The sequence below is a fragment of the Ursus maritimus genome, unplaced genomic scaffold (assembly GCF_017311325.1).
Source record: "Ursus maritimus isolate PB19 unplaced genomic scaffold, ASM1731132v1 scaffold_4, whole genome shotgun sequence".
Taxonomy (NCBI): domain Eukaryota; kingdom Metazoa; phylum Chordata; class Mammalia; order Carnivora; family Ursidae; genus Ursus; species Ursus maritimus.
Window position 1 is genome coordinate 30431743 of NW_024426552.1, and position 25142 is coordinate 30456884.

General features: G+C 35.9%; 1 protein-coding gene across 1 annotated transcript in view; it reads right to left on the reverse strand.

Moving 5' to 3' along the window:
- Positions 1–25142, reverse strand: part of ROBO1 (roundabout guidance receptor 1) — a 391889-nt gene that overhangs the window by 124789 nt on the left and 241958 nt on the right. Inside the window, exon 3 of the mRNA XM_008701732.2 lies at positions 12953–13110. Coding sequence (XP_008699954.2) covers positions 12953–13110 — 158 coding nt within the window. The remainder of the gene's footprint in view (positions 1–12952; positions 13111–25142) is intronic.

The following is a 25142-nucleotide window of genomic DNA, read 5'->3' on the forward strand; positions in this document are numbered from 1 at the left end:
CACCCAAGGAAACAAATTTCCATTATTTTCAACCAGTTTTACCCATATTGAGTTCAACTGCTCTTGAAATTTTCCCACAAGATGATGCTCTTAACAGGAGCCTGTTTCTACTGTGATCAGCCTTTAAAGACTCATGATCACCTAGATTTGTAAGATTTAAGAAGAGAAAACCTGTGCCATCTGTTAGTAATTTTGTTAATGCATACCAGATTATTTTACAAGTGTACTATTTATCATATTATCAAATTCTTCGGGTTTAAGGAGATAAAATTGAAGTGGTCAGATGTTACCAAGAGAATATTAGTGCTTTGAAAGCATCTATCCTTCAAACAAAAGAAATGCAAAAGCAGCATTAGTTTAGATATCAGCCTCAGCATAAGATTTGGGATTCTTCTTTGAGAGAGTATCCTTAAATAAAAGTGATAACACGCACAAGATTGAGAAATAGATAGAGTCAATCTTAGCCAGTTACAAATAATGAAAAAGAAATCCCAACTCCCTTTTAAGGGGGGATTAAGGCTTAAAATAATTTCTTTGCTTTCTGCATCTTGGACCATGTTAAAACACGGAAAGAATGCCTTGTACAATCAAGTGCACTTCTCAATCTACTACTTTGCTTTTAAGATTACAATTCATTCTGCCTATGGTACACAGAAAACAAGTGAAGTCTGGGTCATCCTGCGCAAACACAAAAATAATAAGCAATAAGAAAAGTCAACTTTTTTTAAAACAGAGAATTTACAAAAATGTATTTTGCTATCATTTAAATGTTTTCCAAATTACAGATAAGATTTATAAGCAATGCTTTAAGATAAATTTTAAAACTGTATCTTTAGAGAAGCATTTCATCTGTGATTAATAGAATATCAAATATATATAAAAGCTGGTTAGAGCACCATCCTTGAAGCCACAAAAGATTAAACCTTTAATTTGGCAAACTACACTAACCCAAAATTAAAGAAAGTGCTCCCAGACAGTAGTAAAATTTCACTAGTCCTTGGCTATTTGGAGGAACGAAACAGCCCGATCAAGTATATCAAAGTCTTGGAAAATGAAGAAACACAGCTGCTTGAGTAAGCATGTATTATAAGGGGAGAAAAAAGGCAGGTGGGGGAGGGGGAGGGACAACATTTTAAGTCTGCTTTCTCGATTACTATACCCAACTAATCTGAAATTCTTATTATGGGCTTTGTCATCTGACCACGTGTGTCCATTTCATAAAGTTATAATACTTCTGGTTAGTATACACAATTGATAATTACTTTGAATTATGAGGTACAACTTTTCTTTAGCTGATGACTCAAATGTCTCAGCCATTACTTTCTGGAAGGTCTACTCTGACTGAAGGATCATGGATGCTAACCAGCAGCGTACATCCACATTAGGTTTCAGCCCAGTGAGTTCAGCAGTTGGCAGATTTCCGTACGGAAAGTGGCTTGGGCAGATCTGCTAGGTCCTCCACTATGTCTTCTAATGTTGCTTTGGCTGAAACCAACATTTGGGTGGGATTAGATTTTAGAAAAATATTCACAACTGTTTTTAAGGAAACCTGTTTGGAAAAAAAATCAGAAAGCCAGAATCATCTCAAGAGACTTAAAAGAGTTCTGACAATCAGCATGAAACGCAAAACAGGATAAAACATCAACATTGTACAATAACAAAATTGTTCAAGATTATTCTGATTTTTCACATATGTTAGGACTTGTACTCATAGGGACGTTCATTACATTACTTGGAGGAAACTTGAAAATTTTATAGTGTATCATTTCCTGTTTCCTGAACCAAAGACTATTTGTTGAAGTAGAAAATACATTATCTGGCAGTCTTTAGCCTCTGCTACAGTAACTTTGCTTCCAAACCTACTTGCGCCCTCTCTGTGATGGTTGAATGAGTTTACATAGACGTATGAGGACTTTATTAGGAATTACAACAAGGTGTCTTAAGGGACCTAGACAAAAATGGGCAAGCAGTCCATAAATTGTAGAGCCCCTTAAACGTAGATGCCAGAGAAGGCGACTCATATATTTGATGCACACTTAAAAACTGATCAAAACAAGGCATAGCACAGTTTAATCAGTGTTTTTTCTTGTTTTCTGTTCTGTTTTGTCCACTGAATATCTAATTCAAAAGGGCTCTTTTTCATTCTGAAGTTAAAAATCACTGGTCTCTTACCTCTCCAAGTTTTAAATACCAATGCAGAATGAACATTAACTGAAAATCAAGACAGAAGTACTTAAAATAACACCTTACAATAAGGCTATCATTCATAGTCCTCAAAACACTTTCATTGCTCTGGTTTGATTCTCATAATAATCCTAATAAGCAATCGGGGAGGATTTAATTATCTTAATAGTGTTGATAATTAAAGGACTTGGTCAAGGTCTAGTTGTTAGTGTATCTTCAAAGAGGAGCTTCGGGGGCACCTGGCTGGCTCAGTTGGTACAGCATGCAACTCTTAACCTCAGGGCCATGAGTTCAAGCACTGCATTGGGTGTGGAGCTTACTTAAAATAAAATAAAATTAAATTAAAATTAAAAAAAAAAGGAACTTCAGACAGAAGAGAATTTCCCAAGATAGCCATAAGTTAGGCTTAACTTACTATTTAAATTGTTATTTTATAATTTTAATTTTTATTTATTTATTTTAGGTTTTATTTATTTATTTGACAGAGAGAAACAGCGAGAGAGGGAACACAAGCAAGGGGAGTGTGAGAGAGAGAAGCAGGCTTCCCGCCGAGCAGGGAGCCCCATGGAGAGCTTGATCCCAGGACCCTGGGATCATGACCTGAGCCAAAGGCAGACAGTTAATGGCTGAGCCACCCAGGCGCCCCAATTTTTTATCTTTTTAATGAGATTCAGAGGCAACCACAATCACTTAAGGTGAACGTGGATACATTCTTTTTTTATTTTTTTTAAAGTTTTATTTATTTATTTGACAGAGGGAGACAGCAAGAGAGGGAACACAAGCGGGGGGGGGGGGGGGTGGGAGAGGGAGAAGCAGGCTTCCCATTGAGCAGGGAGCCGGATGTGGGACTCGATCCCAGGACCCTGGGATCATAACCTAAGCCAAAGGCAGACGCTTAACGACTGAGCCACCCAGGTGCCCCTAACTTGGATACATCCTCATTAACACACCTGATAAAGCCAGAAGATGTTCAGAATTATTAATCAAATTGACACAAGGTGATGTTTGTGCCCAATGGATAAATAAGCTGAGGCATTTTTTAAACCCTATATATTGAAGATACTACTTTCTATACTTACCAAGATAGGAAATACTGAATTTGAGACATAAAACAAGTGGCAAAATTATATGAAATGAATCCAGTAAAACACTTTACCTGTGGATTTTGTGTTAGGATTTGTCTTAGTCAGGTATAAGTGTTATTTTAGAAGAGTTGATCAGGTCTAGTCTGTCACAGGAAAAATCAGAACAGGAAGAGATCTGGTGTTGAGAGGTCTGGCTCTTCCTCCTGACTCACAACACAGATTCATGAAGAGATTTGGGGCAAATCAAATCCCCTGGCTCCCCCTTTCTTCTTAAACATAAAGGAGTTTGCCTATTCACAATCTCGCAAGTCAGCTCCATCTGTAAAATTCTGTATCTGTCAGTCACACTTAGAGAAATACAGTTACGCACAGAACTAACTTGCATAGTAGCTCTTCCTTCACTTCCTGTTAAGCTGATGAAAACCATGCTTTTAGAAAAAGAAATAGCGTCAATGATACCTCCTTTCCATTTTATAGGGGAATAAGAAAATAAACACATAAAGTATGTAGGGATATAAAATCAAGTATGTTCAGATGAGCAACTTATCAATTCTAGGTGTGCTAGAAAACATTATTCTGATTTATATTTCATTCATTTAATTTTTTCCCAAGAAATACATATTGAGCTCCTATCAGAAGACAGACAGGGAATATCGCTGGCCCTCAAGTATCTTCTGTATGTTAGAGGAGTAATTTGCAAATAAGGATTGCTAACAGATTAAAAGAAGAATACTTAGTAAAAGGCAAAGGTCAGGATAGCTGGGAGATAAGTCTAGTGCAGATGTGCAGAGCGGGGTTTTGTAGAAGACTCGTCTGTAGAAGTTGCATTTAAGTTGGAACCTGAAAAAATGAGTGAGTTAGACAAAGAGGATATGGGGGTCAGGACATTCCAGGCAGAGGGAAGAGCATATGCAAAGACCTCATCATTTGTTCCTTCAAGCCCTTGACATCCAAGGTTTTAAATGCATCTCTAACACATATATAATGAAAAACTAGAGCAATAACGACATGCTCACCAGAATTATGTTTGTAATCATACTGTCACCTAAACTAATTTGCCTGCTAGAACTGAGAATGTCTTTGTTTATTACAATTCTTTCATAAGAGGACTTAGACTGCACAAGTGGGTCTGAAATCCTGGCTTTCTTTTCTCTAGTTTCAGTGTCCAAACATGACTATATGTATAACTATTTAAATAGAATTATAAGTTTCGGGAAGGATGCAGGATGTTCCTTGGGAAGATAAACCAGCCTTGCTCAACCGGCATACCTCATCTGAATCACGGCATTTCTCAACTCCCCGGAGAATTGTACATAACTAGATGCATGAAAGAAAAGTCAATTTGTTACACATAGTGAATGCCTTAGGGCATTAGGGCTTAAATTCTCTTGTGGAATCCCCTGTTGATCACTGCATTTCACAATAAAAATGTACAGAGGACTTAAATTTGTTTCTTAGTATCAGAATTCATCTAAATTCTTTACTCATGATACTCACCTAAACTGAATATTCTTGGTGATTCTGTAGAAAATGGAATTTTCTCACAATGTTGAATCAGATATATATAGAAATTTAGACGAGATATTAATTCTAGATTTCTTTTCAGATATATTTATATTTTTTTTTGTTTATTCAGAAAAGTTAAAATTGCTATGGCGCAAACAATTCCTGATTTTCCTTTTCTATGGAGTTTTTGATAACTAAATATACCCAGAGTTCAGGCAGGTATACCAACAACAATAATAACTAGAATGTCCATTACTAATATAGAGAGAGGGAGTATGTCACCATTTACATTGACATTTAACATGTAGTTTCTCACTGGATTCCCACAACACCACTGAACCAATAGAGGTATTATTATACAATTCATGTCACAGGTGGAAACAATGGCATTTATAGAGATCAAATGTCAGTAAGATCATGCATTTAATACCTGTTGGAAACCAAAGTTATAATGTGGTATTGTAATACTGAAGACCGTGTCTTATTCTACTAATCCACTGTGTTTCAATTGTTAAATGTGAAATTTAAGACAGTAAGATAGTACATAAATTTACTTTTGAACTCATTTCTTCCTTCTTTAGTACCACGATTCATATTATAGATTTATACTGATGTAACTCAGATTTAAATCATGAATAACCTTTTTATGTCTAAAAAATATAAACTATGTAATATGCATGACTCTCTATGTAAGATGGACAGGAAAAAAATTCTAGTTGACTCTACCAGTTTCCTCTGACCTCCGTACCACAGAACTATGTATTTATTTTGCAGAAACACAAACTTAACTTCTCAGGGAAAGGGGGCTCAATGACATCAGCTGCATTAAGTCTGCTGATTTCCTCTAGGGGAGGTGAGGGGAAAAGGAAACAGCAGACACAGAACAAGAAAAGAAATCGGAAGACCAGAGGAAAGCACTAATCGGAGGAAGGGAGAAGGGGGCAGATGGCTTAGGAAGGAGACATGTGGGAATTGGGGGAAAGGAAGTAATTGGCAAGGAGAGGCCGAATGCCAAATTTGTAAAGGATCTGGAGGACACTGGGGATTTGGATGGGATGTAAGTCAGCTGCTTTTCACCAAAATATCACACCAATGAGCGAAATCAAAGAAACCTACCAAGACACACAGGAAGCAGAAAAGGACTAGAAAAAGAACTGATGACATCCGGCATTCTAATAACTGTACCTCCCCAGCATGGGAATGGGAAGCACTAAATACTTTTTTCAATTTATAACTGACTTTTTTCCCTAACTTCATTCATGATTTTCAAATCCTTAATTGGTTTATGAAAGAAATGATATAGATTAAGACCCTTCTATTGACTTTCTATTTTTTAACTTACTTTGCATGAATATGATTTTTCATTCATATATAAATCAATTCCTTTAAACAATCTAGGCTCAGGGTGACCAACTGTCCTGGTTTTCCTAAGACTAGGGATTTTTAAAGCAGATACCAGGACAGTCTCCAGCAAGCCGGCATGGCCAGCCATCCCATCTAAGTCACCTTAAGAAAGACTTATTAATACGCTTGTTCATCATGTTAAAATAATAAATGCTGTAAATTTTTTTTTACATTTGTCAAAGAATAATAAAAAAATCTTCCTATAGTTAAGTGATAAGTAGATGAAATTGACAATAAAGTAGTTTCAACTGACTGTGGCTTTGATAGAAACAATTTATAATAAAACTATTTCTCCATCATCTAAATTATTTTTTCAGTTAAGTAAAAAAAAAAAAATACCTTTTAAGACATAGAGTATTTACAGCATGCTACTAGAGCATACAGAACAGGTAGGAAGAAAAATTAAAAATTCAAGGCACAGCTTATCACAAAGAATAACACAAGTCATTAAAAAATGTTTATGTCACAAAGCCACATACAAAGAGAATAGAAAAAGCATGTTTTATTCATCTGTAAATTTTAGCTCAAAAGCTAAGAATTTCAAACATGAAAAGATGAATGTCTTTTAAGCTTTTCTTTTAACTAGTAAAATGAAATCATTCAAGATAAATGACAGCCAAAGGTTACTATGAAGAAACTAACTAGCTGATATTTCAGAATTGAGTCCAGGTAGATCTCACAATTTACACTGTACTGTTACAGTATTAGTTTTATTATACATTATTGTTATCTACACAAAATTGCCAAGCCACTACATGAACAATATTTTCTTTAACTCAATTTCCTATTCATCATATAATTTCTTGTAACTGTTTAGTTATTCAGCAATGAGTTTTGAAATGTGTAGAGCTGATCTATTCGAACCTGGCTAATCCACAATTTGGACAGTTCATTATAAAACACATTCAGTTGAAAAATTCACTGATTCATAATATCCTTTTTAATATAAATCCTTCTTTCCCTAAATGTCAAGTGTGAACAGTTATTTCTCATCTTTGTATCTTTTGAGGTAGGGTTTCTAGAGCCCAGAGAAAGAGAGCACGTGAGAGGGGCAGTTGGGGGTGGGGAGCAGAAGGAGAGGAGAGAATCTAAAGCAGAATCTACCCTGAGTGCTGAGCCCGATGCGGGGCTCGATCCCACAACCCTGAGATCATGAACTGAGCTGAAATCAAGGGTTGGCCGCTTAATTGACTGAGCCACCCTAGTGCCCCTGTACCAATTCTTAACTGTACCAGTCCCAGTTTCAAGACCACCATAACCTTTACTGTGTGAACTACCTCTCCAGACCCTTATAAACATAAAGATAATGTTTTATTTCATTTTTTCCCAAGATCTATTTTTAAGTAATCTCTGCACCCAACATGGGGTTCGAACTCACAACCCCGAGATCAACAGCTGTGTGTTCTTTGGACAGAGCTAAACAGGCGCCCCCTAAAGATAATATTTTACAGCAGAAGCTAAAGGTTCCTGTCATTCTAAGTTGAAATCTACATTGATAGCAAATCAGTAGCAAAATCTATAGGACCCTATAGAAAATGTTATTAGTGAGTAAAAGACAGACGCTCACATAATTGTTCCCTAGCCAATTCAGAGTTAATTGCTGCATTAGTGAAATTTTAGTATTTATCTGACAAGGTTATTGTCAAGAATAAATGTGTCAACATATATAAAGTATTTAGAATAGGGCCTGGCACATGGCAAGTGCTATACAGAAAGTGTTTACTATCATCATCATCGTCATCACCATCACCTTCTCCAGGAGACTAATTGGCAAGTCTGTGTGCCATAAAGGGGTGGGGGGGAAGCTTATTTATTGAGATTTTAAGGGAATTAAATGAGATAATATAGAGTAGCAGGCAGGGACAAGGCAGGTGCTCAATACTTTTTTCCCCTAATTTTAACATTATCAATTTTTCACATTTACAAAACAATTGTGAATTTAAGCAAAAATTTCCAAAATATAATGAAATAAAATAAATATATCACTTTTTGTAAGGTATATCCAAATGTTCTACATCACCAAAAAAAAAAAAAAAAAAAAGGTTTTGGTCCTCTGATTCATCTTTATGAGAAAATTTCATTTATTAATAATAATGGTTATGACTAATTCTCAGGCATATGAAGTAAATCTATTTAATCCAGCCTGCCAGTTTAACTACTTCTATTTCTAACTCTAAGTATAAATACTCATGTCTAGAAAAAAAGCAAAAGAAAGGAAGAAAGACTAAACATTGTCTAAGTCCTCCTTCAAATTATTCTAAGAAAGAAGTGCCAAAAGAGTTCTAAAAGATTCTCCTGTCAGGTAGGAAAATAAGAAAATGCTATTTATATATTGCTGGTTTATAATCATCATAGATCTAAAATTTGGCTCAGAATCCAGCTCAATGTAAAAAGAAATGACTTAAGAACATCAAAAATACAGGTGCAGCTACAATTCAATTACATATTTGCCCTTTTTTGTAGGGTGTGTCTTTGTTCTCACAGCTGGGAGAGTTGTACTTTACATTTTCAACAAAGAAAGCCACCACATTAAAGAACTCTAGAAATGCCTATAACCAAAACTGTAGCAATAACTGTGCCATCTTTACTTGCCTTTCATAAAGATATTATGTGCTTTAATCTCCTGTTCATCTGTACTCAACACATTTGGCAAAGTACTTTAACAACAGAAATGAAAACAATTATTTGAAAACAAAGCTTAGGAAAGAAGAATCACATAAAATATCTAATAACCAATATCTCTTAAGAATCTACTTTCAGTTGGGGGAAAAAAAAGAACTGGAAAAAACGTCAGACATTGTGTTTCTGTTTGAAATTTTTGTTTTAATTACTTAATTTTAGTCTTGCCTAAAGGAAAACAAAAACAAAAACAATTATCATCTAAATAAGAACAGGGATTTTGAACCCAAGCTGCTGATTTCAATCTATTCATCTCCCTGCATGTATAAATATGTTTTTTTACCTCTAGTGTTTTATCAGTTTAACAGTCATAATTTATCCAAAACACACAGATGGTCTTAGAAATAGTAAAAGTTTCAGATGTTACAACTTCCTAGCATATGGAACACTATCGTGGATCATCATTTTGGCAGCATTTAAATGATTTTAAAATTATTTATACATTAACATCTTGGCATTTTTTCACAGTCATAGTTACTGCAACTTTAAATTGTTTGATTCCTGATTAGAGATCGTTCTTATATTGACTCTAAACTACTAACGTGTAGGAGAAATGGTGCCCTGTATTCACAGGATAGCACCCTCTGGGCAGCAAAGGATAAATGAAGACCCAATAATAAATTAAACATTATGGCATAAACCATGGCATCTCTTCAAATTCAATATATGATACAACAGGAAGTTCCGAGATTTATAAAAAATCAAATTTACCATAGCAGTTTTAAACTGTGACTATCACAGAAAATACAAGGACACACATGTATTAAGAGGAAGTCTGACCTTTCAAAATGTGAGACTACAATCACCTTTATTTTTTATCTTCTATATTAGATACAATGTAAAAAAAAATGTTCATATTCTGTGTCTGATTTCGATCTTTCCAATCTCTCCTGAACCAGGTCAGTGAGATTTCAACCCCTCTATTCCACTGATAGTGCTCTTGTGAAGGTCATCTGTGAATGACCACTAAGTTGTTCAATTCAATGGTCAATTCTCAGTCCTTCTATTATGTGATGAACCAGCTGCAAGTGTCTCATCTTTGCCACCTCCCAAAAACACTGTCTTTGCTTGGCTGCCCTCTGCTTTCCCTCCTTTCTCACTGCTCACTCCCAGTCTCCACTGCTCTTTTTGCCTCTTCTCCCTGAGGGCTAAACATTGGACCTCTTTTCCTTTCTACATAAAATCACTCCCTTGGTGATTTCAGTCTCCTGTTTTTAAATAATATGGACATGATGATGATTCCCATATCCATCAGGATAAGCTACTTCAGTCAGTGGTAACAAATATTCTGTGACTTAATACAACAAAGATTGCTCACTCATTCGATGTGTCCATCATGGAAAGACAGAGGTGTGGGGTGGAAAGTTTTGGTACCCATAACTCAGGGACCCAGGCTCTTTGAGTGTCCATGTTGTAGCTGTACTACTTGGGACATGTGTCCTCCTTGGCTGCCACACGGCAAAGAAGGAAAGTGCTGGAGGCTCACTCACTAGTATTTAATTCATTTAATTTCCACTCACAGCCCATGAAGCTGAACCAGTCAAATTGGTCTGCCCAACAGCAAGGAAACTGGGAAGGAGAGTCTTTCATCTGTCCAGAAGGAGGGGAGGATTGCATGGTAATGAGTACTTGCTATGTCCACCACAACTCAATTTTTTCTCCAGCCTCAACCTCAACTCTGAATTTCTGACTCATGTTTCCAACTGCCTATTTGACATTTATACGTGGATATCTAATAAGAATTTCAAAATGACAATGTCCAAAACTGAGCTGCTGATACTTCCAACCCCAAATCCTCTCTTTCTACAATTAATGACATCTCAATATTTTCAATTGCACAGACCAATCAATTAAGGCAAGCCTTGACTCTTCTCTTTGTTTGTAAGCCACATCCAATCTGTTAGAAATTCTGTTGGCTATTGCTTCACAGCAGATCCAGAATTTAACCACTCCTACTTCCCCTCCTAACACACTGATCCCAAACACTATTTCCATCTTGCCTAGATTATTGCAAAAGCTCTCAACTAGTCTCTCTGCTTAATCATTATTATCCTTCAGTGTGTTCTCAAGACAGCAGAAGATTCTGCTGAGAAACCTCTGATGCTTTCCACTTCACTCAAGGGGGAAAAGCCAACCTATTTACAAGATCTATAAGGTTCTACAGTTAAAACACACACACACACACACACACACACACACACACACACACACACACATCCCTATTCCTATAGTTTGGCTACTTGTTCCCACAATATTATCTCCTACCAATCTCGCCTTTGCTCAACCCCCACTGACCACTTTGCTCTTTAAAAAAAAAAAATGTGTTAAGTGGTCCCCATGTCAGGGTCTTTAAACTTACTTTACTTTTCCAGGTACTTGTGTAGTTTCCTTTTTCAATCTTTTCAGGTCTTTTTGGGAAGCATTCTCTGGTCATCCTATTCAAAACTGAAATCCTACCCTATCTTAATTAATCTGTCTACCCCTTTAGTATTTTTTATAGGACTGATTATAATATAGCATGTTGTATATTATACCATCTATTTTGGTTTTACCTGTACACTCACAGAATATAAACTACAGAAGGGCACTCACTGATTTCTGCTTAATGCTGTATCTCCAATGCTGAGAATTCTAACGTTAATTTATATTAAACACAAATAGGTAATTAATCAGGAAAGATCTGAAGGAGGAAATGGGTAATAATGGTTTCAATGTGTTCGAATCACTCATGCAGAGAAATGGAAATTACAGATAGTGGTCATTAGATGACTTAAAATATGTTTTTAAGGCACAGATATTATCTTAATTGTACATAAATCTAAAAGGAATCTGTCATCACCAATAAGAAAAGCATTTGTTCCTAGAGTCTCTACTCCCCTGTGCTCTCGACTTCACTTCCCCAAACCAGTGTTTCCCATACAGTTCACTTTGCCATGTGACTTTTCAGCACCTCTTAAAAGTACAGCCAAGCTATTCTCACCCCAACTGCTAGAATTATAAAAATCCTTTGAGAGATTCATTCTAATTCAGATCACTGCAGGAAAAAAATGCTTGTTTTTTTTTCTTCAAGGTCCCTAAAACCTGCCTACCATAACCTTCTCGATTTTATTTTTCACTATTTAATCCTCATGCTAATCTGCTAACTGGCTGTTCAGAAATAGTGCAAACATTTACTAGGGTTATGTGGTCCGTGTTATAACATTGTTCTTCTACACATTTAGCAATGACTTTTCCTTGTACGTATATTCTTCTGAATACCTTTAAATCTTGGCCAATGAATTCATAATGGACACAGAGTATCAGCAAAACAAAGACACTTATAAAGGGCAATACTGTCCCAACATAGAGTCAATGAGAGCTCAGTTATTTTGGTATTTTAGTTAACACCTTACAAGATAGAAAAAGCAAAGAAAAAACAAAGAAATCATATGGAATCACTGATGTCAAAAGAAAATGCATCCTTATTCCAGATAGCATATTTCTCTACTTGTATCACAGCAGGAATTTGAAATCTAATAATCTAGTCACATGATTTTATTTTGGAATGAGATAAATCCATCATTAACAACCATTCAGAATAAGATTATAGTTTTCAGAAACAATATTAAATTCTACAGAACACAAAAGCCATTTGAAAAGGAGAAAGAGATTTTAAAAAAATTCAAAAAAACAAACAAGCAAAAAAACCAAAACACACCCTGAAGTGACATAGGAGGCCTTTGGAAACATAGTATATTATTGAATTTTTTAACAATTTTTACTGTAGCATATGAAGATGTGATATGCCCTGAATTATAATAACAACTAAATCAGACATAAATGTGTTAAGTCTACGACATTAAAGTAAAAATTATAGTTTTCTCTTACTAATCTCCAAACGAAGCAACATGTGTTTTCCTCACTCATTTTCATGTCAATACAGGGAAAATGGAAAGAGGTTTATTTTAAAAGAAGAAGTGAAAATGGGAGATAATGTAACCCTTTATAAAAAACACACAAACAAAAAAAACACCTACTTCACTCTTCTCTTTTCTTTGGTGAAGATACGTACAGTGAGATCTACAAATGCCCCCACTGCTGAATTAAATACTCACAGTTATTCTTTCGTCTTTGTCATCCAGTGGAGAGCCATCTTTCTTCCATGAAATGGTGGGTTCAGGATGGCCTCGTGGTGGCTGGCATTCCATCACAGCGGGCTCCCCCACTGCCACCATGACATCGGAAGGATTTTGTCTGAAGTCATCCCGTAGGACTGCAGAAACAAGAGGAAATCATTATACTCAGTTGTGATAGATACAGTCCTTATCTCTGAACTCCAGACAGAGAGATGTTTATTATAATAAACTATTAGTAACAGCCATCTCAGTATATCTTGGAGGACCTCTATCTACTTAGAGACATATGCAACTTAATAAAGATATCTGGCCTTAAGCATATACAACAGGGATAATTTGATATTTCTATGGGCCAGTGGACAAGTGTATTTTGCTATTTCATACCCTCACAGTTAGTGTTTGGTATTTCTTCTCTGACTACTGCCCACATTTTCCCATCCACGTGCTAATGAATAAAACTAAACCCTCATTTGACTTACATGACAGAGTGGGATGATGCTTTCTATTATTAAGTGAATTACATACACCTGCAAACCAAAACAGACTTCCAAACATGCATTCAATTGAGAGTTATTTTAAAGATATTTCATATTAGTGTAAAAAAGCATATAGCCATTACAATTTAAATATGCTTCTTATAGAAACTTTGGACATATCTGCAAAATGACTACACTCAAAATACTATATTTTTCCGTTATCACTGAGTGAAGCAAACGTTAGAAGGAGCCAATGATGGGGCGCCTGGGTGGCACAGCGGTTAAGCATCTGCCTTCGGCTCAGGGCGTGATCCCGGCGTTGTGGGATCGAGCCCCACATCAGGCTCCTCCGCTAGGAGCCTGCTTCTTCCTCTCCCACTCCCCCTGCTTGTGTTCCCTCTCTCGCTGGCTGTCTCTCTCTCTGTCGAATAAATAAATAAAATCTTAAAAAAAAAAAAAAAAGAAGGAGCCAATGATGAGAACAGCCTTGCTACCAACTATGTCACTTTGTAGCTTCTGCATTTTGTGTTTTTAGTTATTTTATGGTAAATATTATTTCACTGAATCCTTAAACCTATTCAGGATGAGAGATATTATTAACCCTGTTTATGTTATTAACCCTATATTTTAGAGGAGGAAAAGTTTATTACAATGATCTCAACTGGATACTAATGTAATATCAACATACTATAAAACTAGCAGTATCATTCACTTTGTAACTATCAGAATAAAATGTGGAAAATAAACCACGTCTGTATTTCAGAAACAGTCCATACAGCAAAATTGTCCTCTGTCTCTTGTAAACATCAAGAAATCATGAATTCTTCGGCATCAGTTAGTCTTAAATCGCAACTCCACTGTTTGCTTGAACATAACCTCTCTTTCCACATTTACGAAGGAGGCATGGAGACGTGTCTTCAATACAAACCCGAAAAATGTTATTTGCCTCCCACTCCATTTTCTCCCAGTGTGTAATAAAATGTGAACAATTTTCGTAATCTTATTTAAGATGGTACTTAAAATGTTCATTGGTGAAGTGATAAATGTTATTTATCTTTTGAAATCTATCAAACTGAACATTTGGTACAACGATTTTGTACTGGAAGAGGTGACTTTCTACTCCAAGGACACTGAAAAATACTTTCATGGATGAAGTACTACACTGTAGAAAGCTCATGTTCGAATTATCATTTCAAAAGGCACGCTTAAATTTTGGTTTCGGAACCTCAAACAAGCTTACAGGCTTACAAAATCCTGTATTTTCCTCTTCTAATTCTCTACTTTTCCTTCCTCTCTACCAGCTGAGTATGTGTGCACATCTGCGTAAGCCTGAACATCCACTCAAACAAAACCGTTTTTTTAATCTGAATATTGAGACAATTTGGGCACAACATGACTACGTTCACACTTGGACAGTAAGACTTCAAAGAGGAGACTTGGTCCTCCTCTTAGGAAGAATGGTAAAAGGAAAAAGAAAAGTCAATATAGTTGCCCCACGCTGTCATAATTCTAATTTTAATACTGTACGTTATTTATTAATAAAATACACAACACAAAAATAAACCTTGTTGAACTGAAAACTCCAGCTACTGTTACCACAGAGTAAAACAACAGGGTTTGAAGACTTTCTCTATTTATAAAATCGTGTTATGATTAGGTGTTAAGAATGTACTACAAATAAAATGTAAGGTTTATAGGAAAAGCAAATGAATGGACCTTAACAAACAGTATGCGCCTGTACTGGATTATATTATTAATCTAAGACAACACCTCTGAAAAATTTTAACACCCTCGGAACACGCAAAAGGAAAATACTTTTCCAAATAAAAATAAGCCATTTGTACAATTTTTCTACTTGGTAAACTTAAAACCAACTTAGTAACATTATATCTTATTTACAAACTGAGATCATATCTCAAATAAACCAATGAATAATAAAATGTCTTTCAGAAATATCAAAGGTCTAAGTCAGATAAATCGTTTGTTTTTTTTTTTCATTTCTATGTTATTTGGGTTTTTACAGTATAGAATGAAAAGCTAACAAAATGTAATCCATTAAAGATCGTTGCTTAGATAATGTTCATGCAATTACTTTTGCAGCTGTAAAGCATAAAACTCTAGTATTGCCTATGGCTACAGGCAGCCCTGCAGAGTTATGAATTGAATACTTTTTTCTCCCTTCTATAAAAACAACTTTCTTCCAAGTACTTGTCCTGAACATTGTCTTTTGGGGGAAAATAGTATGTGTCACATTATAAAATGGCATGAACTTTGAGTTAAATTATCCAATTTTCTTTTTTTTAAGATTTTATTTATTTATTTGAGAGAGAGAGAGAGAAAGAGAGCATGAGAGAAAGCAAGAGAGAGCAAGAATGGGGGGAAGTGCAGAGCGAGAGGGAGAAGCAGGCTCCTTGTTGAGCAGAGAGCCCAACGTGGGGCTTGATCCCATGAATCCAGGATCATGACCTGAGCTGAAGGCAGACACTTAACCAACTAACCCACTCAGGCATCCCTCCAATTTTCTTAATTCATGTATATATTTAAGTAATTAAAAATTGAGTTCAAATGATTGGCAGCATTTTGGCAAAAAAACTAATGGTATCCATAAGTATTCTCAAATGCAGTTCATTTCTCTTAAAAAAAAAAAACTTTCCTTCTCTAACATTGCTATTAATCAAAATGCATATTTTGATAGTATGAAATAGTGTGAATAGTATGAAATTCTAAAATCTGGAACTAACTTTTGAAAAGAAGATTTAATATTGATTTGAAAACAAACTATATATATATATATATATATATATATATATAATTTTGCCACTTTTCACTCTCTTTCATTCTGTTAAACTAGGAAAAAAAAAAAAACAACAACAACCCACCACAAACATAAGCTTCACTGAATCTTTGAATCTCCCTGAATTTTTTCTGTCTAAAAAAATAATTGACTAAGATTTATCCTTTGAAACAAAACAAAACATATAATCACCGGTCTTTCGAAAAGTGATACACCAATTTCAATGTAATTCTCAAAATAGGTAGACATGTTTTCAGAAAAGGATTCTAAAATTTAGTGTTGACATTGTAATCTATTTGGGTAATGGTGAGGAAATGGGGCAACAAGAAAAACATGTTAAGCAGAAACTGTTTCAAGTATTATGGGGACTTTAATATTTATAACACTCTTTTAGAACCCTCTGGGAAATTTTAGAACTGAGTAAGACATAAAATTATAGAACAGTCACTGGTCTTCAACAACATCTAATCTATCCCATAAAGAGAGGCAACTGAGTCCCAAGAAACGTTGTCACTAGCTTGTGTTATTTGTCAGGAAGAGACGAGACAAAAACAGAGATCCCCATTTCCAGTGTGGTGCAATTTTTTTTTAACATGTCAACATTTTACTACAAAATGCCATTTACCTATCTCACCAATTATATTTCCAACAAACCCGCTCTGTTATTGCAGAAGGCCTGACAGTGATTGTACTTCAGTGTACTGCCGTCTCATGACTACCCAATTTTGGTAAGGCTCAAGTGCTCCTAGAATTAACTTTGCTCCCTAATCACGTGGTGAACATCTGTGAACTACAACGCCTTCTGCTCCAGGAATCATGGAATCCTGGTGCAGTTAGGGGCCTGAGAGATGGGTGATCCAAACTTTTTCTTTTAGAAATTAAATAATCTAAGGCTCCTCAGAGAGGAGAGGAGCATGCCACATAAATAATAACAATGACAATGTGAGCAATGAAATAACAATGCTAGCAATGGCCGACATTTATTGAACATTTGCCACATAAGGAACCACACCAAATATCCACTCACTTAGTCCCCACAATAAAGCTAGGACAACGTGAATTTACTCACTTCATTTTAAGAATAAGTAATCTGTAAAGATGTACCAGCAGTGCTAGAATACAGATCCCTTCGTCCGCCGAGGGCTCTGCTCTATCAGTCTGCCCACCTATCTGGTCTCACCTGAATACAATGTTCACAGTTCTGACCACATAGCTATCATGACATATTTAATATCCAGCCTCTTTCCATTGGAAAAGAAGCTGAATGGGAAAATTCTCTTCTGACAGTCAACGGACTCTCTTTGAATATTTCCTGCGTTCTTGTGCTTTCTTAGATTTTTCCATGTTTGGAAGATACCACTTCAAACTTTCAGTGGTATGTTGAGAATTAGAACTCGCCCTTCAGAGGAGTATGTTGTGCTAACTCTTCTCAGTAATTTGCTTTTTAACAACAGAAGGACTAAAAAACCCATACAATAATAAGTGTTTTTAATTAAATATAAGCATTTTAATTAGAAGTAGCTATCTTGGGGAAAAGAGAGGACAATAATATGCAGTTCTGGGATTTTCTTTTCTACTTCAAAGACTACTTTGTCAATTAAACATTGCAGCAAAGAGTAGTAAGCTGTTGATTGGGAAAATAAAATAATATATCGATAAAATCCTTTAAAATTAGGATATATTAGAGGAAAACATAAAAGAGGAAGGATATTCTCAAAGACAAGAACTATACAGGTGTTTAGTCACAGCACGCCTGTTATAATTGTTCACCTTCCTTGCTTTCAAAATTCCCTGTCACCTACCTAATCTATACTTTCAAAGAGAGTATATATTACTCACTTCTATGATACTTCTAGTTCTCTATCTAAATGCCCACCTACTTGCTAATAAGTGTTATCTAATTTCAAAATAAATATCCTTCCATTTAACATATCTCTACTGAACACATATTTTGTGCTTGGCATTTCTACTGTAACTTTGGTATTTTCCTTCTATAAAGTATCGTCTACATAAACGCTGATGTCTGTCAAGAAAGAACATTAATCTTCATCTTCTCCGAAAATGACAATACAATAGGGTTTTATTGCAAGTTATTTTATATTAAGATATATGTTTTAGGAGCTAGATAAGAAAGTACATCATAAATATGGCTTTTACAAAATGCCTTGCATTCTTACTTAGTAACTCACGGCATTACCCAGAAGAACAAACTGTTATCTGAGATATAAATGTGTTCAAAACACTTTAACATTTATTACTTTTAATTTTTTTTTTAAGTAAGCTCTATACCCGATGTGGAACTTGAACTCACAACTCTGAGATCAGGAGTTGTGCGCTCTAGCAACTGAGCCAGCCAGGCACCCCAAAACACTTTAACATTTCTTAAAAGAATAATTCCAAACTTTTAAAAACATTCCAACAAAAAGGATGAATTTACAGAAAGATAACACATCAAAGAGGAAAACTAAAATGATAATATGTAAAATTAGTCCATGAGGTAGTATCCACCTTATACCATCATCTTCTAAAGCTAAGGAGTTTGATTTTTAAACCGATGCAAGCAAACCTCAATTCTGTACAAAATCAGGATTTAATCATAACTTTCTGAAGGGATACATATTCACTTTAAGATTTGGCACTGAATACATCTATGAATGCTCTTCAATAATTACATCATCTTCTACTTGTGTTTTTTTATAGCACACAACTTTATTTTTAAAACTTAAATTATGCTTTGGTTAAGATTCTGGAAGAAAATATGCTGGTAAAAGCACTTATTTTCTTAACTACTGGAGCTTTTGAAGATTTCACAAACCTCTTATGCTATACCCTATGAAACAGTACATTTTTTTTAAATGGTACATTTTGGTAAAATAAATTATACATTCTGAAGAAGTTATATAGTATGGATGGATTTCAAACACCATTCAACTTTAACTAACAATGAATACAGAACATGGCAAACAGAAGAAGCTATTACCGGAATACAAAAGTTAAGTAGCTTGTTTATACAACATAAGATGGAAGAGCGAAGCTTCTGTAAACACAGTTGCATTCCGCTGTGTTTTGCTGGGCTGCAGCAAAGGGGGCACCCCATTCCTGGTCTTTTGATGGTTAGAAGAATTACTTTCAGGTTGGGTCCAAGCTGAAGCCACATTCCCATTTTGCAGAAACATGCACACCATAATGACCCCTCCTATGAAAAGCCCTCATGGCTCTCTGCAGTCCACGCCTCGTGGTTTAATTATTTAACTTCGGGAATCAAAAACAGGACAAGATATTTTCCAGCACTTATTACTATGCACTAAGTCATCAAGACAAAGGAAAGGCAAGTTTAGCATTCTAGATTGAAGTGAAATCTGTAACGTGTTTTAGAGAAAGGTCTACATCAATAAAGATCAACATTTAAATAGTTAATATTCAGCAGACTTGAATCAGGGGTATCATAAAAACCAAATGCACTGCCAAAGTAAGTTAGTTTGCCAAAATCACAGGTTCTCGCTTACTAGATGTTTGCATTTCACATACTTTAAACTCAACTCTAAATTAAATTAATTTATGAATGAAGAAAATACAGTATTTGAAAACAGCCTCTTATATGGTACCATTTGTAGATGTGTTTATTTTAGCCATCACAAAAAAACCAGAAGTCAAAAATTTCAGAATCACAACACACATTCTTCTACTATGCTGTGATTTCAATAGGTATATTCACAATGACTCGGTTATTTCCATACAAAACAGAGAGTTTTACACTCTATCTTTTTAGAGTTATTATGAAGACCAATTATTTAGTGTTTGTACAGGACTTGCCGTAATACTTGGTGCATTACATCTGCAAAGAGGTATTACTGTTAGTCACTACGTAAGGAATTGCCAAATTTCTCAGCTGCCAGTAGAAATGCAAAGGAGGACAAAGGATGCCATTGATGAGGGCTTCTAAGTGCCAGAGTGAAAGTCACACTCAGGAGTAGCTTGGCAGGGTTAAAAAAACACAGACAGAATGAGGCTATCTGAGCTATGGGACCCTGATTGGGGCAAGACAGGCATGTGTTCTTTCTTTGATAAAATCCAACTTTGTATTTAGCGCCCTGCACGGAGACAGTCCTTGATCAAAGGAATATGCTTATATATTTACTGTCTGGTTCTTTGTATGAAAATGTCACCCCCAAGAGAATAGGGGATTTGTCTTTTATCACTCTATATACCCAGTGCCCAGAACAATGCCCAAGATATAGTGGGCATTCTATAAATGTTTACGATAGGTATTCCATATGAAGTGCTAGGTATTATATATGAAGCGGTACCAAAGTTGGCATGAGTCCTGCACTCGTGATGCTCAAGGTATTGGAGGATAAACAGATAATATTCGAATAAGCACAAACATAAATATACAACTATAATTATAGTACATGCCTTAAAGGGACAGGATAGGATGCCATGTGAGAAACGAATGAGGAACGTAATTTAGATTGGAGGTAAGGGAACACTGAGGAAGTCACAGTGAAGCGGATGCCAAAAAAAGGAGTAAAACAGGTGCCGGGAAAATGCACTGCAGGCAGAAATAACGCAGGTTGAAGAAAAAACTTGGTACAGTCAATGAACTTGAAAAGACTCAGACCCTGTGTGGTGGGGCAGGTTGGCAGCGATGTAACACGAGGTTGGAAGGGGAGCCAGGGGTCAGGTTTGCTGTATGAAGCAGCCAAGATAAAGGGTCAGCTTTTATTTCAATTCCCATGGGAAGCACTTCAGCGGCTTTTAAGCAGAGCTGTCTCATGATGGAATTATCATATTTAAATATTCATTATAGCCACTCTGTGAATGAAATGGAGAGGAAAATAAGAATGGAAGTGGAGAGACCAATTAGCAGACTACTGCAGTAATTAAGGGAAAAATGATGGTTTGATACTATTATGATGACACTGGATTTGGTACAAAGGGGAGAATTGAAGTGTATATTGGAGGTAAAAATCAAAATGACCTCTTGAGTCGTTGAAGTTGACAGAAATAAAGATGTCAACATAATACTCAGGTTTCTGATTTGAGTACTTGAACATGCCATCTTTATTTATTATATTTAATTTTAAGATTTTGTTTTTTTAAATAACGTCTATACCTAATGCAAGACCTGAACCCACAACCCTAAGACCAAGAGTCACACACTCAACCAACTAAGCCAGCCGAGTGTCCCTGAACATGGCATTTTTAAGATATAATATACAAATACAGCTTTCCTTGAGAAGGAATAGGAAACCTGTGTGTGTGTGTGTGTGTGTGTGTGTGTGTGTGTGTGTGAGTGTGAGAACTCGAGAGTAGAGGGTAATACAAAAACTGGTTTATTGATTAAAAAGTACTATGGTTTCAAATTCTACTATTTAACACAGGATCGATTTTTACCTGTTCAGACCTTTACACTACTATATTCCAAATCTGAATTGCTAACTGATAATATCCCTTGATCAATCAATCTATAATTTTTACAATGACAATTTTAAGTTAGCTTGATGTACATTATATCATTTCAACTGACTGAAATCGGAAACAAAACATATTTTTATCATATAGACATATATAAACAAATTTATATATGCATGTACATGTATGATATATATGACCAAAAATAACTGTTATATTGTGATGATATCCACACTTAGTAGCAAATCATAGTAAAAACTCATTTGGTTATTTTGTTCACAGAATAAAACAACTCAAAACATTATAGGGTACTTCTCAGGACTGCCATAAATTAAGCTCAATTTACTATTTAAGTATAAGAGAATCAATAGCATATTAAATGTTAATTACATGATTAGAATAATAAGAGAGTTCACATTTATCAGAAGTTTAAGAAATCTCTAAAGCATAATAAATTGGTTCCCTGGGAAAATGCTGAGTCATCAAACTCTTAAGGATTTGTGATTCATTCATTAATTCATTCAATAAAAGTGCTAGGCATTGTGTTTGGAGGTGGTGACTAACAGGATAAACAAGACATAGTTGATCTCTGCTTTCAAAGCCCTTATTTCAGTGTTTTTCTCTCTCATTTTTTCCTTCATCACAGAATGCTTTGTTCATTGGAAACCTTAGATGAAAGTTTAATATGCAAAACAGATAAAGGGGATATGGTTGCACTTCCCCATCTGGGGTTGTCCTGCAGAAGAATCCAGGTCTAGTGTTAAACTGACATCCGAGTGGTTAAATACATTTCCCTAGCTCCTGTACTGGTATTGTATGCAGCGAGTAAGCGATAAATATAGGATTTGGACCTGGATTCAGTTGGATACCAAAGCCTGCATTTTTAGCCCTAAACATGACTGGCCTTCTAGGAGAGGGACCCTCAGACCTGAGTTTGTCTCCTTGTTGATGGGTAAGAGAACTCCACTTTGGTGCTGCTTCAAAATACACCCAGGCTTCCCCATCACACTGAAGTGAAACGTGGAAGAGGTCTGCATCCCTTGCATTTAAAATAATGCCTTAAAATAGGCCTATATTCTATAGCTTATAAAAGCAAACTTCATATAACCTAAGTACAAACTCCCCCATTCCCGCCCCACCACCAATTACAAATCAAGACCCAAAGTCCAGGAGCTAAAAGGACTCAAGTCTGTACAGTGAGTTAGGGGCATTGTAATACTAAGTCTTGAAACAACTCTTTTCATAAAGACACATTTTTTTGGAAGTACCTGAGAAAAACTGGGATGTTTTCTAATTAAAATATTTGCTGGGAAACAAAGGTGATTGTAAAAAACAAACAAAAAACCAGGTGTTTCTTTACCCTCTCAAGCCCAAAATACCAGCAGCTAAACAGAAGAACTAAAAAGGGAGTTTTCACATTTTATGGAAAGTCTAATGGTTAACAGTCTCAAGGGAGAAAAATCCTCACAGTTTAAAATGATCTTGTTAAAACCTCCCTAGTAATTGGGAAGAGCCAGAGAAAATAGCTATTGGATGAAAACACTCTCTCTCTCTCTCTCTCTCTCTCTCTCTCACACACACACACACACACACACTATTCTCACTAATATATCTTTGTGCAGCATAATTAAGATTGCCAATTACAACATCACCCCCCTCAACTGAAAGGAATAGTGATAGGAAGAAACTAAGTCTAAACAGCACACACAGAGACACATCAACTAAACAAAAAGGGTCTTTAATTGGTGACAAGCTGCCCTAAATCACTGTGACTATTTCCCAACATAATAACTTTCAGATCTGTTAATTCCTTGTATCTTCCCGATCACAGGCTGTCTGGGGGTTTCAGAATAACAATGCCAAGTATCTAACAAAGCTTTCAATCTCCAAGGAACATAACAAATATGCAATTGTGTAGCTGTTTGAGCTGCCTTTCCTAACAAACTATGTAGCCCTTGGGAGAGTTCAATCAGCCTTCAGCTCCTTGGCAAAGTTTAAGACCTCCTTTTGCTGATAACTGGAGTCATGCTAACAAACCCTGATTAAATGTTACTAGACACTCAATTAGTAGAAGAGTAAATCATCCTATAACTTCTATTAAGGATGCTATCATTACCAGTTACACTTAGTGTTTTGTGAAATATAAAATTTATGCTTAAAGAAGTTATAGAAGAGAAAAATACTGAACACGATAAAAATAATTCAAAACAATAATGCTCTATCAAAATAAAAATCTCAAATTATGAATCATTGCTAAATGTTATTTGTGTATGTGGCCCTATTTTTTAAAATATGTTATTTATTTATTTATTTGAGAGAGAGAGCGAGCATCAGCACAAGGTAGGAGGGACAGAGAGAGAGGGAGAGGGAGGAGCAGACTCCCCACTGAGCAGGGAGCCCAATGTGGGGCTGGATCCCAGGATCCTGGGATCATGACCTGAGTTGAAGGCAGACGCTTTACCGACTGAGCCACCCAGGCGCCCCTGGTCCTATTTTTATATCAGATAATGGAAATGGAAACTGTTTATCATGGAAGTTGATTCTGTGCTAAGAAAGGTCCATGTTCCATGGCTCTTCACCTGAACCCAGTGTAAATCTCAGGTGAGTTTACTGTACAAATCACCTGCAGTCAACAATCCAGGAGACTAACCCAAGTCCTGGAGAGCTCCTAGGGCAATGAGCCAGTGAAGCAATTAGAAACTCTGACAAAAGATGCCTCCCAAAGGTCCTAGTCCGGAGCAGCTAAAAATTGCCTTGTAACTCCTTTTATAAGATCATAACTCTTTTAGATATTTAGAAACATTTCACGTGTTGTCAGCTTACTCTACCTGAGAAGGCCTAATTCATTGGTTCTCACAAACCCTTTTACTGGTGTCGCCTCCAATAATTCAAAAGACCATGTACTCTTCTCAGACTTCAAAATGGATACTTAAAGTTTTAAGTGGTTGCAGTATTTAAAATTTCTGGCTTTTCATAAACATGAAATTCAAAAGAAAACTGTTCTTGCCTATTTTAAGGACATCTGAGGAACCATAAACACCCACATGAGTTGATGTCCACCAGGGTCCACTGAAATACACATTAAATATATAAATACACTTTTTAAGTTGTAAATTTTACTTTACTCACTTTTACATCTCTTTGAATTTGCATCTCTATTCCAATTCCTACCCCATCTTGTCCTCATGCAAATGCTTTTATGCTTGACAGATTGGTCCTTGCTGCTTACTGGTAGTCTACCATATTCCTCAGCTCTGAAATCAGGCACTGTGGACCTCGTCCTGTGTGTGCTGCCGGGGAGCTTTCTACACTCTGCAGGTGCACCACAGAAGGATTCTAGATGTCTGAACAGCATGGTTTTTGTTGTTGTTGTTGTTGTTGTTGTTGTTGTTGTTGTTGTTTATAAAGTGTAAGAAGGGCAAATAGGAAAGACCAGGAGAGAAAGGGGAATTTCACAGAAAGGGCATTTCCAGCATTATCAGTT